Genomic DNA, 13,844 nt, shown 5'->3' on the forward strand with positions numbered 1-13,844 from the left:
AGCCACGGACAGCAAGATGGACTAGAGAATTCACATTATGAGGAGCCACATGTTACTCTTTCTCCTCTTGGAGTATATGGTCTCAGTATTTTCATTTGCAATTTCGAAAATGTGTATGTGTCCATAGATTCAGAAGAGATAGATAGACAGGATACATTATGAGAGATAGAAAGAAAACCAGGATGCAATGTGAGAGAGCGACAGACAGGACACACTGTGAGAGATAGAGAGACAGACAGGAAGCATGATGAGAGATAGAGAGACAGACAGGATGTAATGAGAGATAGAGTGACAGGACGCACTGTGAGAGATAGACAGACAGACAGGAGGCAAGGTCAGAGATAGAGAGATAGACAGGACGCACTGTGAGATATAGACAGACAGACAGGATGCGCTGTGAGAGATAGAGAGACAGACAGGAGGCACTGTGAGAGACAGACAGACAGGATGCACTATGAGAGACAGAGAGACACACAGGATGCAGAGTGAGAGATAGAGAGACAGACAGGATGCACTGTAAGAGAGAAATGGACAAGACGCGCTGTCACAGATAGACAGAAGGATGCAATGTGAGAGACAGAGAGACAGACAGGATGTAGTGTGAGGAGAGAGACAGACAGGATGCACTGTGAGATAGAGAGAGACAGACAGCATGTCGCATGCCCAGAAGCTCATAACAAGAAGGTTTGCATAGTTGCTGGCCACACTCTTGACTGACCGTTAGAGTTCATTCTCTCCCCTGGGGTCTGCCAGGGTAGAAAGATCATTAGTCTGCAAAGCTATCACCATTCCCTGGACAGGTTAGCACATTAAAGGATGTGAGAATGAGTCCCTGGGTCTAGTCCTGAGTCCACCCTGCTGCCCACAAACCTCCCCCTTGAGCACCTCCCCCTGTGGCCACCCCGGGGCTGCAACCACTCTCAGGATGAGGGAAATCCATCTTCTGGAGCCAAGGTCGGCCTCTGTGTGCAGAGCGTGCCTTCTCCCTGTGCCCTGGTTGCTCCCTTGGGACTTGGAGAGGCCTCAGGGACCCTCCTGCCCTGAGAGGAAAGGAGCAGCAGGAAGCAGGGATTCCCCCATGCATGCAGAATCTGGACACAGTGTCCACTGCAGGTGGTGGCAGGGGGCACATGCCATGGCTGCTTCTGGGGAGTGACGGCCCCTCCTTGCCTGCAGTTTCCTCCGACAGAGGAGGGCTTGAGAGACGTAACTCAGCTGGTGGCCAACTACCCCCAGGGATTTGTGACCTGGATGGGCCCCGTCATGCCCCTTGTCACTCTCTGCCACCCCGACATGGTCCGGACCATCGTCAGCGCCTCAGGTACCCACGCAGAGCTTGTGGTGGTGGCGCCGTGGTGCATCCGAGGGCTTCTAGTTGCTCCCTGCAAGCTTCTGTGCAGCCCCTGCAGAAGCCTGGCCCTCTGCCCCTCTCCTCTCAGTTGTCTTTCTCTTCCCTTCCTGTTTTCACCAACCCCCATTTCACCAATCCTCCCTCCACTGCTGTTTGCCCCCTGCCCTGCTGTCCTGGGCACCCCTGGGGCCCCAAGAGGCCTCAATGCAAGTCACTGTCCTGGGGGATCCTCACTCTTAGATGACAGGTCTAGACAGAGTGATCCCCGACCTTGAGTGGTGAGGAACGGGCCAGAGGGAGATGAGTGAGGCAGCCCAGAGGAGAAGCAAGGTCTCTGCTGGGTCAGGCTGGAAGGCTTCCTGGAGCAGGAGTTTCTGCAACTGGGTCTGAAACAACGAGCAGAAATTTTCTAAAGCAGAGGGCAGAGGGGTGCAGTGGGCAAGATAGCATCCGAGGCCCCCCGCCAGGCCTGGCCTCAGCCCCGCCCACCCCCAGGCCAGAGCTTGAGGGCTTGAGGCTGGTGCAGGATCTGGGCTGCTATTTTCATGACGTCCACCTTTGATGGGTTGATTCCTTCTACTCCCTCCTGTGGCTTGTCCTCTTCAAGCTCATGGCCCTCCTGCTCCAGGCCCCAGGAATTGTCCCAAGCGGACCCCACCCCAGCCAGGCTCCCTTCTGCTGCCCCCCTGCCTTTCTGACTTCCAGATGGACCAGGCTGAACAGGGGAACAGGCAGCAGCCGACAGGGACCTTGGCTCCAACACCAAAATGCTGGGCGACTCTGGGCAGGTTTCCGGCTCTCTGGCTGCCAGGGTCTCTTTCAGCTGTGAGTGGTGGAACGTCTGTTCTGTATGGTCTAAGCAAAGAAAGGGAATCGACTGACTGTTCAGGCCAGGGATCTTGTCTTCAGGTGCGGCTGGATCCAGGTCTCAGACAGTGTCATCAGGAGTCGGTCTTCGTCTGTTAGTTCTGTGTCCCTCTGTGCTGGCTTCACCCTCACGCTGGTCAAGATGAGTCCCAGAAGCTCAGCTCCCATGGAAACACGAGCTCGTTCCCAACAGTTCCAGGAAGAGCTGCAGGACTCGCTTTAGTTTGCCTGGCTTAGGTCACAGGACCAGTTCCTCATGCAGTCACTGTGACTCCGATTGCCCAGATAGGCAGGCATAGGGTTCTCAGAGCTATTGTTCTGGGGTTCAAGGCAGTTCGAAGGTTAAGAACTCAGGCCCTGGATTCAGACAGATGTGGGGTCAGGTCTCAGGCACGCCACTTATGACCTGGAAGGCTGTGGGCAAGTGAGTTCATATCGTTCAGAGCCTCAGTCTCCTTATCCGGAAAATGGGGATAGGAGAGAAGTCAGGTGAACACGGATTTTGGGTTCAAATGGGGAAGGAACCTGCAACTAAGATATACAAGTGTGTACGGTGGTGGGGGGGAGGGTTTGGGGAGATAAAGCAGGAAAAAACAAACAAAAACAAATGGGGAAAGACCCTTTGTGTCCCTGTAACTGAGGGACCTCAGTTGTCATGTATGGAAGGTGCGGGGAGGGATCCCAGGAGGAGGATGAGCTGCTGGGTGGGATTCACGGGGCTCAGGTCTGGGTCTCTGCCCTGCAGGTCCTTCCCTCTGGCCACCTGGAAGAGTGGTTCAGTTCCTCTTTGCTCCTCTCCAGATTCGGAGCTCGGAGGAAGGTCTCCTGTACACAGGGCCTGGCGAGGACCTATGGGGACGTGTGCTGCTGGTGGATGGGGCCCTGGCATGTGGTCATCCACATCTTTCACCCTACCTGCATCAAGCCGGTGCTCTTTGCTCCAGGTAGACACCCTGAAGGCCACAGCTTGCCTGCTGTTGAGTTCTCTGTGCTGCCTCCAGCTGGGCAGGCGACCTGGTGCAGACAGGAGGGGCCGTGGTGGAGATGACACTGCCTCTGTCTTACCTGGATCCCCACCTGCCTGATATCTGGTCGTGTCTGCTCACACTGAGGCTGTGTCTGTGTGATGTCTGCTGTATGGCCACATCTGGTCACATCTGCGTTTCCACCTGGGTCCAGGTTACAGCTGGTATATGTTACACTTATTCTGGCTGGTGTATGTTACACTTGGTTACAGCTGGCATATGTTACACCTGGTTACCCCTTGGTATATCTTACACTTGGTTACAACTGGTGCATGTTCCACTTGGTTATGGCTAGCATATATTACACTTGGTTACGGCTGGTATATGTTACACTTCGTTACAGCTGGTATATGTTACCCTTGGTTACACCTGGTATATGTTACACTTGGTTACGGCTGGTACATGTTTACTCCTTGGGTCAAATGGTGATGGTCTCAGTCACATCTGTGGCTCGGCTGTTGCCAAGGACATTCCTGGCATGTCGGAGTCTGTTTGGGTCTTGTCTGATGCCACTTGAGATTGTCTGGTCCTTTTGCTGGTCATGCCTGGGCCACATTTGGGGTTTTTCTGAGCTCTAGGACCTGGGTCCTTCTGAGAAATGCCTGAGACCTTATGTGAGTCTTGTCTGAGGCCGGTCTTAGGATATTTCTGGGTCAAGTCTGGTCCACGTCTGTAACATTAATGGGACTATGTTTAAGTCCTCTCTGTGGGACATGCTGGGGTCATGTCAGATTGTCTTCTGGTCCATGTCACAGCACGTTGTGTGATGTCAGGGTCTGTCATGCATGTTGTTTCATGGAGGATATGTTAGTGCATGGTGGGGCCATGTCAGATGTCCCAGGAGATCTGAGAGAGTGTTGGGTAGACACAGTGTCCTAGGTCCCTGTGAAGGCATTTTGTAGAGTGCTGGGCTGTGCTCGGGTGTTTAGAACATGTTGGAACCTGTAGGAGCCATGCTGAGCCATTCTGGGGCATGTTGTGCCATGTTGGGATGCATCTAAGCACGTAGGGGTGTGTCAGTGGGCTCTGCCCTTGCTCTAGTCTGTGCTGCAGCCTGGTGTGCTCCCCCTTCACCTCGCCCCTCCTCCCATCTTCCTCTGCCCTTGCCCCCACTTCTGCTATGCTGCTCCTGGAGGGGGAATGCAGACCCCTGGCTGGGGCCCCACCTTGTCTCAAAAGTCCCTCCCCTCCCCCTCTCCATGGCCCCTGATGGCTTATCTCTCATGTCAGCTGCCATTGCACCCAAGGACGTGGTCTTCTACAGATTCCTGAAGCCCTGGCTGGGTGAGTAACTGTGTGTGAGGGGATTGGGGACAACCTTGGGGCCCAGGGGAAGGCCCTCCCTTGCTCACTCTCTGTGGCTGCCCCTACCAGGGGATGGGCTCCTGCTGAGTGGCGGTGACAAGTGGAGCAGGCACCGCCGCATGCTGACACCCGCCTTCCACTTCAACATCCTGAAGTCCTACGTGAGGATTTTCAATGACAGTGTGAACATCATGCATGTGAGTCTCTTGAACCCAAGCTCCTACCTGGAGCCTCGGGGGCAATGGGGGCTCAGAGACATCTTGTCTGGAATTCTGGCTCTTCTGGGTAGCTTTGGGGCCATTGCTTCTCCTTTCTGAGCCTTGGTTTCCTCAGCTGTAAACTGGGGATAATGAGCCTCACTTTGCAGGGTGGTCAAGACGACGTAACGGACTCATGTCCCTGGCACATAGTAGGTGCTCATGTGCTAGTTTCTATGTTTCCCTCTCAGAAGCCTTGGAATCCTGAGACACTGTTGATGATAGTGATGAACATTGCATGTTGAATACTGAATATGGAGTAACAAGCCACTTTTCAATATATAAGGTTTCATTATTGCTAACAAGTCTACGATTCAGTGAGCTGCTTCTTCTGGACGTGGATGGGGTCACTCACGTATCTGGGATCAGCTGTGGGTCAGGTACTTTGCTGTTCTGGGCTCAGTCCTCTCACGTGTTTGGGGCTTGGTTGGCTGCAGGTTGGTCTAGGATGCTCTCAGCTGGGACAATCCTCTCGTGTGGTTCCCTCCCTCCAGAAGGCATTTCAGGCTGTTCACACGGCAGAGGCCAGGTTCTGAGAGGCTGAGAGGAGGCTGCAATGCCTCTTGAGCTCTAGGTTTAGGATGATCACTCATCATTTTTACCACATTGGCCAAAGCAAGTCCAAAGGCCAGCCCAGAGTGAAGGGTGGTGAAATGGGCTCCTCCTGCTCATGGAAGTTCATAGTCATGTTGCAAAGGGTGGATGTAGGGAGGTGAAGCATTGGAGGTGGGGGTTTTGTGAAGTGCCTGGGACTTTTCCATACTTGGGAGCTGACAAGTAGGCTCGTTAGTGTTTTGTGGATCCTGCCAGAAGACATGAGACTCCTGAACTAGAGACAAAGGACAGTTTATTACTCATGGCTCAGCAAATGGCACGTGCCTATTGTTGGTTTGCATTCTTCCTCCAAGTCCCCAAATCCCATGAGGAGGAAACAGGTGGGCTTCCACAGATGCCTGCTCATGCAGTATGTTGCAATGCACAGGAGGAGCACTAGGTTTAGGGACTGTGTGAGTTTCATAGCAATTGGAAGCAAGCCTGATATGTGCCCGGGGGGAGACAATTCCTCTTCCCATCACATTCTTTGCTGCAAAAACAACTCTGAGAAATGGCCCAGGTAAAGAACATCAGGGCCTTGTGTTTTTGGCATACCCAGCAAGAATGTGCAGGGTGCTCAGGGCCCATGGAGGACTACCACTACCAACATAGGGGACAGTCTCCTAGCCAATTTATAACAATAAGATGATGAAAGCTAGCATTTATTGAGCACATTCTATATGCTAGAAGTTACATGGCAATTCCATGATGTGTGTTGTCTAATTTAATTTTCATGTCCCTGTGAGATGGAGATTCTTTTTCCCCATTACAGATGGTGAAACTGAGGCTGAAAGAGGTTAGGGAGTTGCTCGAGTTTACACAGACGGCAAGTGAGCTAACAAGTGGAGCTGGGATTCCAACCTGGTTTGTCTGACACCAAAGCAGGTCATCTGACCTGTCACTGATGATGGCAAGTGGAGCCCAGAGGGGGGCCGTGAGCTGGCCAAGGGTGCACAGAGTGTAGCAGGCAGAGCCAGGACTGGAATGTAGGTCTCCTGACCCGTAGCCGTGGGGTCTTCATATCCTCACAGCAACAGCGTCCACTCCTGCTCATGCCTGGTCCTCCACAGGACAGGTGCCTGGGGCCAAGAGGCTGGGTCTGGGGACCCCGTCCTGGTGTTGGGTTGGGGCTGGGCTGAGGGGAGGCCCATCCCAGCCCCGGCTCTGCTGCTTCTCTGTCCAGGCCAAGTGGAAACGCCTGGCCTCGGAGGGCAGTGCCCATCTGGACATGTTTGAGCACATCAGCCTCATGACCCTCGACAGTCTGCAGAAATGTGTCTTCAGTTTTGACAGCAACTGCCAGGAGTGAGTCCTTGCCCAGGGCCAGGGAATACAGCCTATAGATGCAAGGGAATAGATGGAGGGAGGACTGACCACGGCAATCAGAAGGGCCTTCCTGGAGGAGAAGGGTCTGAGCTGGACACTGAAGTGGGGAATGGGAAAGGGAAAGAGCAATATTTTCAGGTAGTTAGAAATGTTTAATACAGGACAGGAGGCTAGGATGAGCAGAGTGTGTGCAACAGTAAGGAGACACCTGGGAAATGGGGTTGGAGGTATAGGTGGGGGTAGATCTTAATGACATTCAAAAGCCAGGCAAAGAGCTATGAACTTGATTGAGGTGTCCAGGGAACCATGGAAGGTGTTTGAGCAGATGAGGGTCAAGCTGAGCTTGGACGTCTGACTCTAGAGAAGACTTGTGTAGACACAGGTGGTGTTGACACTGGATGCATGGAGACTCAGGAGGAGGCTAGGTCCATTGTCAGTTGGGAGAGGACAAGGTCTGAGCTGTGTGGACGGTTTTGGAAGGAGAAGGGGCAGATATTGGTAGAAGAGAGAGGAGAGAAGCGTGATGTCTCAGCTGTGCCCTGGGCACCTGGCACATGGAGGCACCTCACAGAGACAGGATAGGAAGCAGGGAGAGAAGAAAGTCTGGAGAGTCACGTCTCCTGGATCCTCCCCACCATCTGTCTGTGGGGCCATCTGTTCCTGGAGACTCAATTTCCCCATGGGATGTAGGGCCTGATTTCTGGTGGGAGGTGCTTCCTGAGCTTCAGGTGAGCTAAGTTGTTGCCTCCCTTCATGCCCGCATCCTGCAGGAAGCCTAGTGAATACATTTCTGCCGTCTTGGAGCTCAGCGCCCTTGTGACAAAGCGGAACCAGCAGATCACCCTGCACATGGACTCCCTGTACCACCTCATCCCTGACGGATGGCGCTTCCATAGGGCCTGCCGCCTGGTGCACGACTTCACAGATTCTGTCATCCAGGAGCGGCGTCGCACCCTCCCCGATCAGGGTCTTGATGACCTCCTCAAGGCCAAGGCTAAGGTCAAGACTTTGGACTTCATCGACGTGCTCCTGCTGGCCAAGGTGGGCTTCTCTGGGATCTGAATTCAAGAGGTAGGATGCACCTTGATTTCAAATGTCAGATAGGAGAACTTGTTCGTGACACAGACGGCAGTTGGGTAGCTATGGAAGGTGATTGAGGAAGGGAGGGATGGGTCAGGGGTATGTTTTAGAGATGACTGTGTGGAATGCAGGCTCTGGGGGACGGCAAAGTCTGAAACTGATGCTGGGCAGGGCCTGGGACTCTACTCTAACTTATTAAGTCTAATATATATATATATTAGACAACACATATATCTATGTCACCACCCCGGATCAGAGCAGCCCACGTATTGATTACAGCACTAACAGTACCCAGAGCAGAAATGTGGCTCTGGTTCCCCATTCCCAAGTTCCTCTGAGGGTGGCGTGATGCTTTTACCTGTATGTGCAGCCATGCTTGCATCATGAGAGAGGTGACCCCACAGTATGAACCTTGGAACTTAGGACAGTTGACTCATGTGTCCTTTCTTCCTTATGGTGAGAGAGAGGGAGATTAGGAGAAGGAGAATTTTCTGGAATATAAGCAGATCTTCAGTGAGAAGGCAAAGTCTGTAGGTTCTGTAGGGTTATCTCCAGGGGAGATAAGGAATCTCTGGATCTACCATCCTAGAATGTGAGTAAATGGCTCTGGAGCGATGCTCAAACTCTAACTTCCAAGGCAAGTTGCCATTCAATCATCCTGCAACCTGGGTTGCCAATATATTTTTCTCAGAAAGTCCTCATCATGTAGAACCATGGAAATATTCATGGATCATTGATTCCTCCCACCAGGGACAAGAGAGGAGGCAAGGATGCCAAGGAGGAGGCCTGTGGGGTGGGGCCTCTGGTGATAGGGACAAAGGGAGGTCCAGGAGTGCAGGGTTGGCTTGGGGTCCTGGGTGGCTGTTGGAGCTTCAGAGATTGTCTCAGGGCCACTAGGAACTGGTGATTTTGGGGGTCTTGCTTTCTCTCCAGGATGAAGATGGGAAGGAACTGTCAGATGAGGACATCCGAGCTGAAGCTGACACCTTTATGTTTGCGGGTGAGACTACAGAAGGGGCAGGGGTCTCTCTATCCCAGGGACTTGGCTGGTGGTCCCTGGGCAACCTCATCGTCCCCCATCCTCCCTATCCTCCCTGAGGGCCTTAATGTCTGGGCGCTGTCCACCTTCTGGTGCTGAAGCCGTCCAGAGACCCAAACCTGTCTGGCTGCCTCTCAGGACATGACACCACAGCCAGCGGCCTCGCCTGGGTCCTGTACAACCTCGCGAGGCACCCGGAGCACCAGGAGCGGTGCCGGCAGGAGGTGCGAGAGCTCCTGAGGGACCGCGAGCCTAAAGAGATTGAGTGGTGAGTGCAGGTGCACATGGTCTGTTCCTTAAACCCTCTCCTGGCTCTGCTCCCCAGCTGGGAGTGGCAAGGTCTTTTCATGGATTCTGTAATTTTTGCTTAGTGGGAATAGGAGCAGAGCCCAGAGACGGGGTCAGGTACCCAGCCGGGATCACAAGGGAAAGGTTACAGCATTCTGGGTAGAAGATCTGGGCGGTTGAGAGAACTAGTGACAATGTGTGAGGGCAGATCATGCCCCTCAGGACATGTTCAGAGAGTGAACCTCCCTTCTGCTCCCTTACTTTTCTCTCTGAAATCACATTCTTTCAAACATCTTCACCACCTGGATGTTTGCTGGGCTCCTAACTCCTATCATATTGTTCAGTCCGGGGTTCACAGGGGACACCTGGGGATTGAAGTCACTCAACTCTTGTCCATGAACACCTCCACCTTCATCCATCCAGTCCCCATTCAGCAAACACTGCCACACTGCCTGCCCATCCCCAATTCTGTGCCATCCCCAGCTCTTCCCAGCCCTATCCTGTGTCCTGGAGACCCAGGAAGCACCCAGCCCTGGTCTGTGCCTTCCAGGAGCTCCCAGCCTGGTGGGGGATCATCCCAGGTCGGGACACTCCCAGTCCACATGGGCAGGGCCTGGGTTCAGAGCATGACAGGCAAGACTGAGGGTGGAGAGAGTTCTCAGCTGAGACCTTGAATGCTGATCAGTAGACATTTGGGTGTAGTTCTGTGCAGTTCTGTCAAGAAGATAGTGTGGGCAAAAGTGAAGGGGAGGGGAAGGGCACAGGGAGAGGGAGAGAGGGAGGGAAGGTAGCAGAGAGGGAGAGATAAAGAGAGACAAAGAGTGGGAGAGATGAATAGAATGGAGGAGGGGGAAGGAGAGAGAGAGAAAGGAGAGGGAAGGAGGGAGCAAGAGAGGGAGAGAGAGTGAGGGATGGAGGGACAAAGGAAGGGAAGGAGAGAGGAAGGGAGGGAGAAAGAGAGAGAAAGACTGACTCATGGTGAGATGATGAGGCTGGGAGATGGCAGGAGAGGCCGGTTGTGGAAGACTTTAGTGAAATGTTAAGGGCTCCAATTTTAAGTCAAAGGCAATGGGGAACCAAGGAAAGTGTTTGAGCAGGAGGAGGACAGGTGAGATCTGGGTAGCAGAGAGAGATTTCTAGGGCTAGGGGGGCCTACTGGAGAGGACAAGCTGTAGGATCGGGCCCAGGGAGGAGATTCGAGGCCTGAGCCAGGCCATGGGCTGGGGGATGGTGAGGAGGCGTTGGACTGGACAGGCGTTTTGCAGGAAGTGTTCACTCCAAGTCTTGCTCAGCACAGCGGTCCTGTGAGGTGGAGAAACACTTTTATTGTTTTTAATCCAAGACTTAACCAAAATTATGCACTTAGCGAAAAAGAAGAGTGTGAAAGAATTTGCAATAAAAATGAGCTTCCTTCTTAATCTGCACCCTGTGGGTAACTCTTGTCAATGAATTCCTGTGCCTCCTTTTAGAAGACATCCATCCTTATGCCCACATTTGTATGATTCCTCTCTTTCTGGGAGTTCAGGTATGCACATTAAAAATATATCTCTGAGATCTTTACTTTTTCTTGAAGAATGAGTTTTGGAAAAGTACTTTTGAATGACATAAACGATGATGAGAACAAGTCCTTATGGCACTAAACGAGACATTACAGAGAAGACTAGGGTTATCCTCGACACTGTAAGTTTGGTTAACATCCATCACCACACACAGTTACAAACTTTCCTTTCTTGTGATGAGAACTTTCAAGATCTACTCTTTTAGCAGCTTTCAAATATATAATACAGCATTGTTAAGAAAACTCACTACGTTGTACCTTACATGTTTTTGGGGTACTTTTAGCTAATTTTCATAAAGTCAAATTTGTCCAAATTTTCTTTCACAGTCATTCCCTCCATGCATGTCCTACGGTTTTGTGGGCTTCCTTTACCGGATGTTAAGTTTTCCCTTATCCTATAGCTGTCTCTGAGCTCTCTATTCTGTTCCATAGGTCGATTTTCGTGTCCTTGCAGAGGTGCCATGCTATTGATTTTTTCCTGGGTTTTTGTGATAGGTCTTAATATCTGGTCATGTTCCTCCTCTTTTTCTTTCTTTTTTTTTTTATTGTGGTCTAAATAGTTTATAACATTGTGAAATTTCATTTGTACATTAATATTTGTCAAACACCATATAAATGTGCCCCTGTACCCCTTGTGCCCACCCTCCCCAGTTCCCCATGGTAACCCCTAAATTGTTCTCTTTGTCCTTAACTTTGTTTATATTCCACATATGAGTGAAATCATACAGAGTTTGTGTTTCTCTGTCTGGCTTATTTCACTTAACATGGTGCCCTCAAGGTCCATCCATGTGGCTGCGAGTGGGATGATTATGTCTTTTTTATGACTGAGTAGTATTCCATTGTACATATATATATGCACCACATTTTCTTTATCCAATCCTCTGTTGCTGGGCACTTGGGTTGCTTCCATGTCTTGGCTATTGTGAATAATGCTGCCATGAACATAGGGATGCATAAATCTCTTTGTATTGTTGATTTTAAGTTCTTTGTATAAATACCCAGTAGTAGGGTAGCTGGGTCATATGGTATTTCTATTTTTAACTTTTGGAGAAATCTCTATACTGTTTTCCAAGGTGGCTGCACCAGTTTGCATTCTCACCAGCAGTGGATGAGGCTTCCCTTTTCCCCACAACCTCTCCAGCATTTATTTTTTGTCTTCGTGGTCATACCCATTCTAATAGGCATAAGATGATATCTAAGTGTAGTTTTGACTTGCATCTGATGATTAGTGATGTTGAGCATCTTTTCATGTACCTGTTGGCCATTTGTATATCTTCTTTGGAAAAATGTCTGTTCATATCCTCTGTCTTCTTTTTGATTGTGTTGTTTATTTTTATGTAGTTCAGTTGCGTGAGTTCTTTATAAATTATGGAGATTAACCCCCTATCAGATACATGATTTGCAAATAATTTCTCCCACTTGGTGAGTTGCTTTTTCGTTTTTATCTTGGTTTCCTTTACCTTCCAGAAGCCCTTTAGTCTGGTGAAGTCCCATTTGTTTATTTTTTCTTTTGTTTCCCTTGTCTGAGCGGACATCAACTTCATAAAGATCCTTTTAAGGCTTATATCAAAGAGAGTACTGCCTATATTTTCTTCCAGATGTTTTATGGTTTCAGGTCTTACCTTCAAGTCTTTTATCCATTTTGAGTCTATTTTTGTGTATGGAGAAAGATAGTGATCTACTTTCATTCTTTTGCATGTGGATGTCCAGTTTCCCCAGGACCATTTATTGAAGAGGATTCCTTTCTCTATTGTGTGTTCTTGGCTCTTTTATCAAAGATTAGCTGCCCATAGATGTGTGGTTTTATTTCTGGGCTTTCAATTCTGTTTCACTGATCTGTGTGTCTGTTCTTGTACCAGCACCATGCTGTTTTGATTACTGTAGCTTTGTAGTATGTTTTGAAGTCAGGGATCGCAATGCCACCAGCTTTGTTCTTGTGTCTCAGGATTGCTTTGGCTATTCTGGGTCTTTTGTTGTCCCATATGAGTTTTAAGATTCTTTATTCTATTTCTGTGAAGAATGTCATTGGGATTCTGATTGGGATTGCATTGAATCTGTAGATTGCTTTAGGTAGTATGGACATTTTAACTATGTTTATTCTTCCAATCCATGTTCATGGAATATCTTTCCATTTCTTTATGTCATTCTTGATTTCTTTCAGTAATGTCTCATAGTTTTCCTTGTATATGTCTTTCAACTCCTTGGTTAAATTTATTCCTAGATATTTTATTCTTTTTGTTGCGATTGTAAATGGGGTTGTATTCTTGAGTTCTTGTTCTCTTAGTTCATTGTTAGAGTATAGAAATGCCACTGATTTTTGTACGTTGACTTTGTATCCTGCAACTTTGCTGTAGTTGTCGAATATTTCTAATAGTTTTCCGATGGATTCTGTAGGGTTTTCTATATATAAAATCATGTCATCTGCAAACAGCAAGAGTTTCACTTCTTCATTGCCTATTTGGATTCCTTTTATTTCTTTTTTTTGCCTAATTTCTCTGGCCCAAACCTCCAGTACTATGTTGAATAAAAGTGGTGAGAGTGGGCATCCTTGTCTTGTTCCTGTTCTCAAAGGGATGGCTTTCGGTTTTTCCCCTTGAGTATATCGGATGTGGGTTTGTCATATATGGCCTTTATTATGTTGAAGTATTTTCCTTCTATATCCATTTTACTGAGAGTTTTTATTATGAACGGGTGTTAGATCTTGTCAAATGCTTTCTCTGCATCTACTGAGATGATCATGTGGTTTTTGTTGCTCCTTTTGTTAATATGGGGTATCATGTTGATTTATTTGCAACTGTTGAAGCATCCTTGTGTCCCTGGTATGAATCCCACTTGATCATGGTGTATGATCTTTTCAATGTTTTGCTGTATTCAGTTTGCCAATATTTTGTTGAGAATTTTTGCATCTATGTTCATCAGCAATATTTGCACATAATTTCCCTTCTTTGTATTGTCCTTGTCTGGCTTTGGGATCAAGGTGATGTTGGCCTCGCAGAATATGTTAGGAATATTTCCATCTTTCTCAATTTTTTGGAATAGTTTGAGAAGACTAAGTAATAAATTGTCTTTGAATGTTTGGTAGAATTTTCTAGAGAAGCAATCTGATCCTGAACTTTTATTTTTGGGAGGTTTTTGATTACTGTTTCAATCTCTT

General features: G+C 49.2%; 1 protein-coding gene across 4 annotated transcripts in view; it reads left to right on the forward strand.

The window, feature by feature from the left end:
• The window catches only part of CYP4F124 (cytochrome P450 family 4 subfamily F member 124), a 30,371-nt gene that overhangs the window by 1,842 nt on the left and 14,685 nt on the right, over window positions 1-13,844 (forward strand). The window contains exons 2-9 of one of the 4 annotated variants that reach the window (XM_070246531.1): window positions 1,177-1,321; window positions 3,020-3,162; window positions 4,474-4,527; window positions 4,618-4,745; window positions 6,583-6,704; window positions 7,496-7,766; window positions 8,739-8,805; window positions 8,983-9,112. In XM_070246531.1, the coding sequence (XP_070102632.1) occupies window positions 1,177-1,321; window positions 3,020-3,162; window positions 4,474-4,527; window positions 4,618-4,745; window positions 6,583-6,704; window positions 7,496-7,766; window positions 8,739-8,805; window positions 8,983-9,112 (1,060 nt within the window). Of the gene's footprint in view, window positions 1-1,176; window positions 1,322-1,906; window positions 2,177-3,019; window positions 3,163-4,473; window positions 4,528-4,617; window positions 4,746-6,582; window positions 6,705-7,495; window positions 7,767-8,738; window positions 8,806-8,982; window positions 9,113-13,844 lie in introns of those variants that run through there. The other 3 variants (XM_070246529.1, XM_070246530.1, XM_070246532.1) reach the window with 3 other exon arrangements.

This window comes from Equus caballus, chromosome 21 (assembly GCF_041296265.1).
Source record: "Equus caballus isolate H_3958 breed thoroughbred chromosome 21, TB-T2T, whole genome shotgun sequence".
Classification (NCBI taxonomy): Eukaryota; Metazoa; Chordata; class Mammalia; order Perissodactyla; family Equidae; genus Equus; species Equus caballus.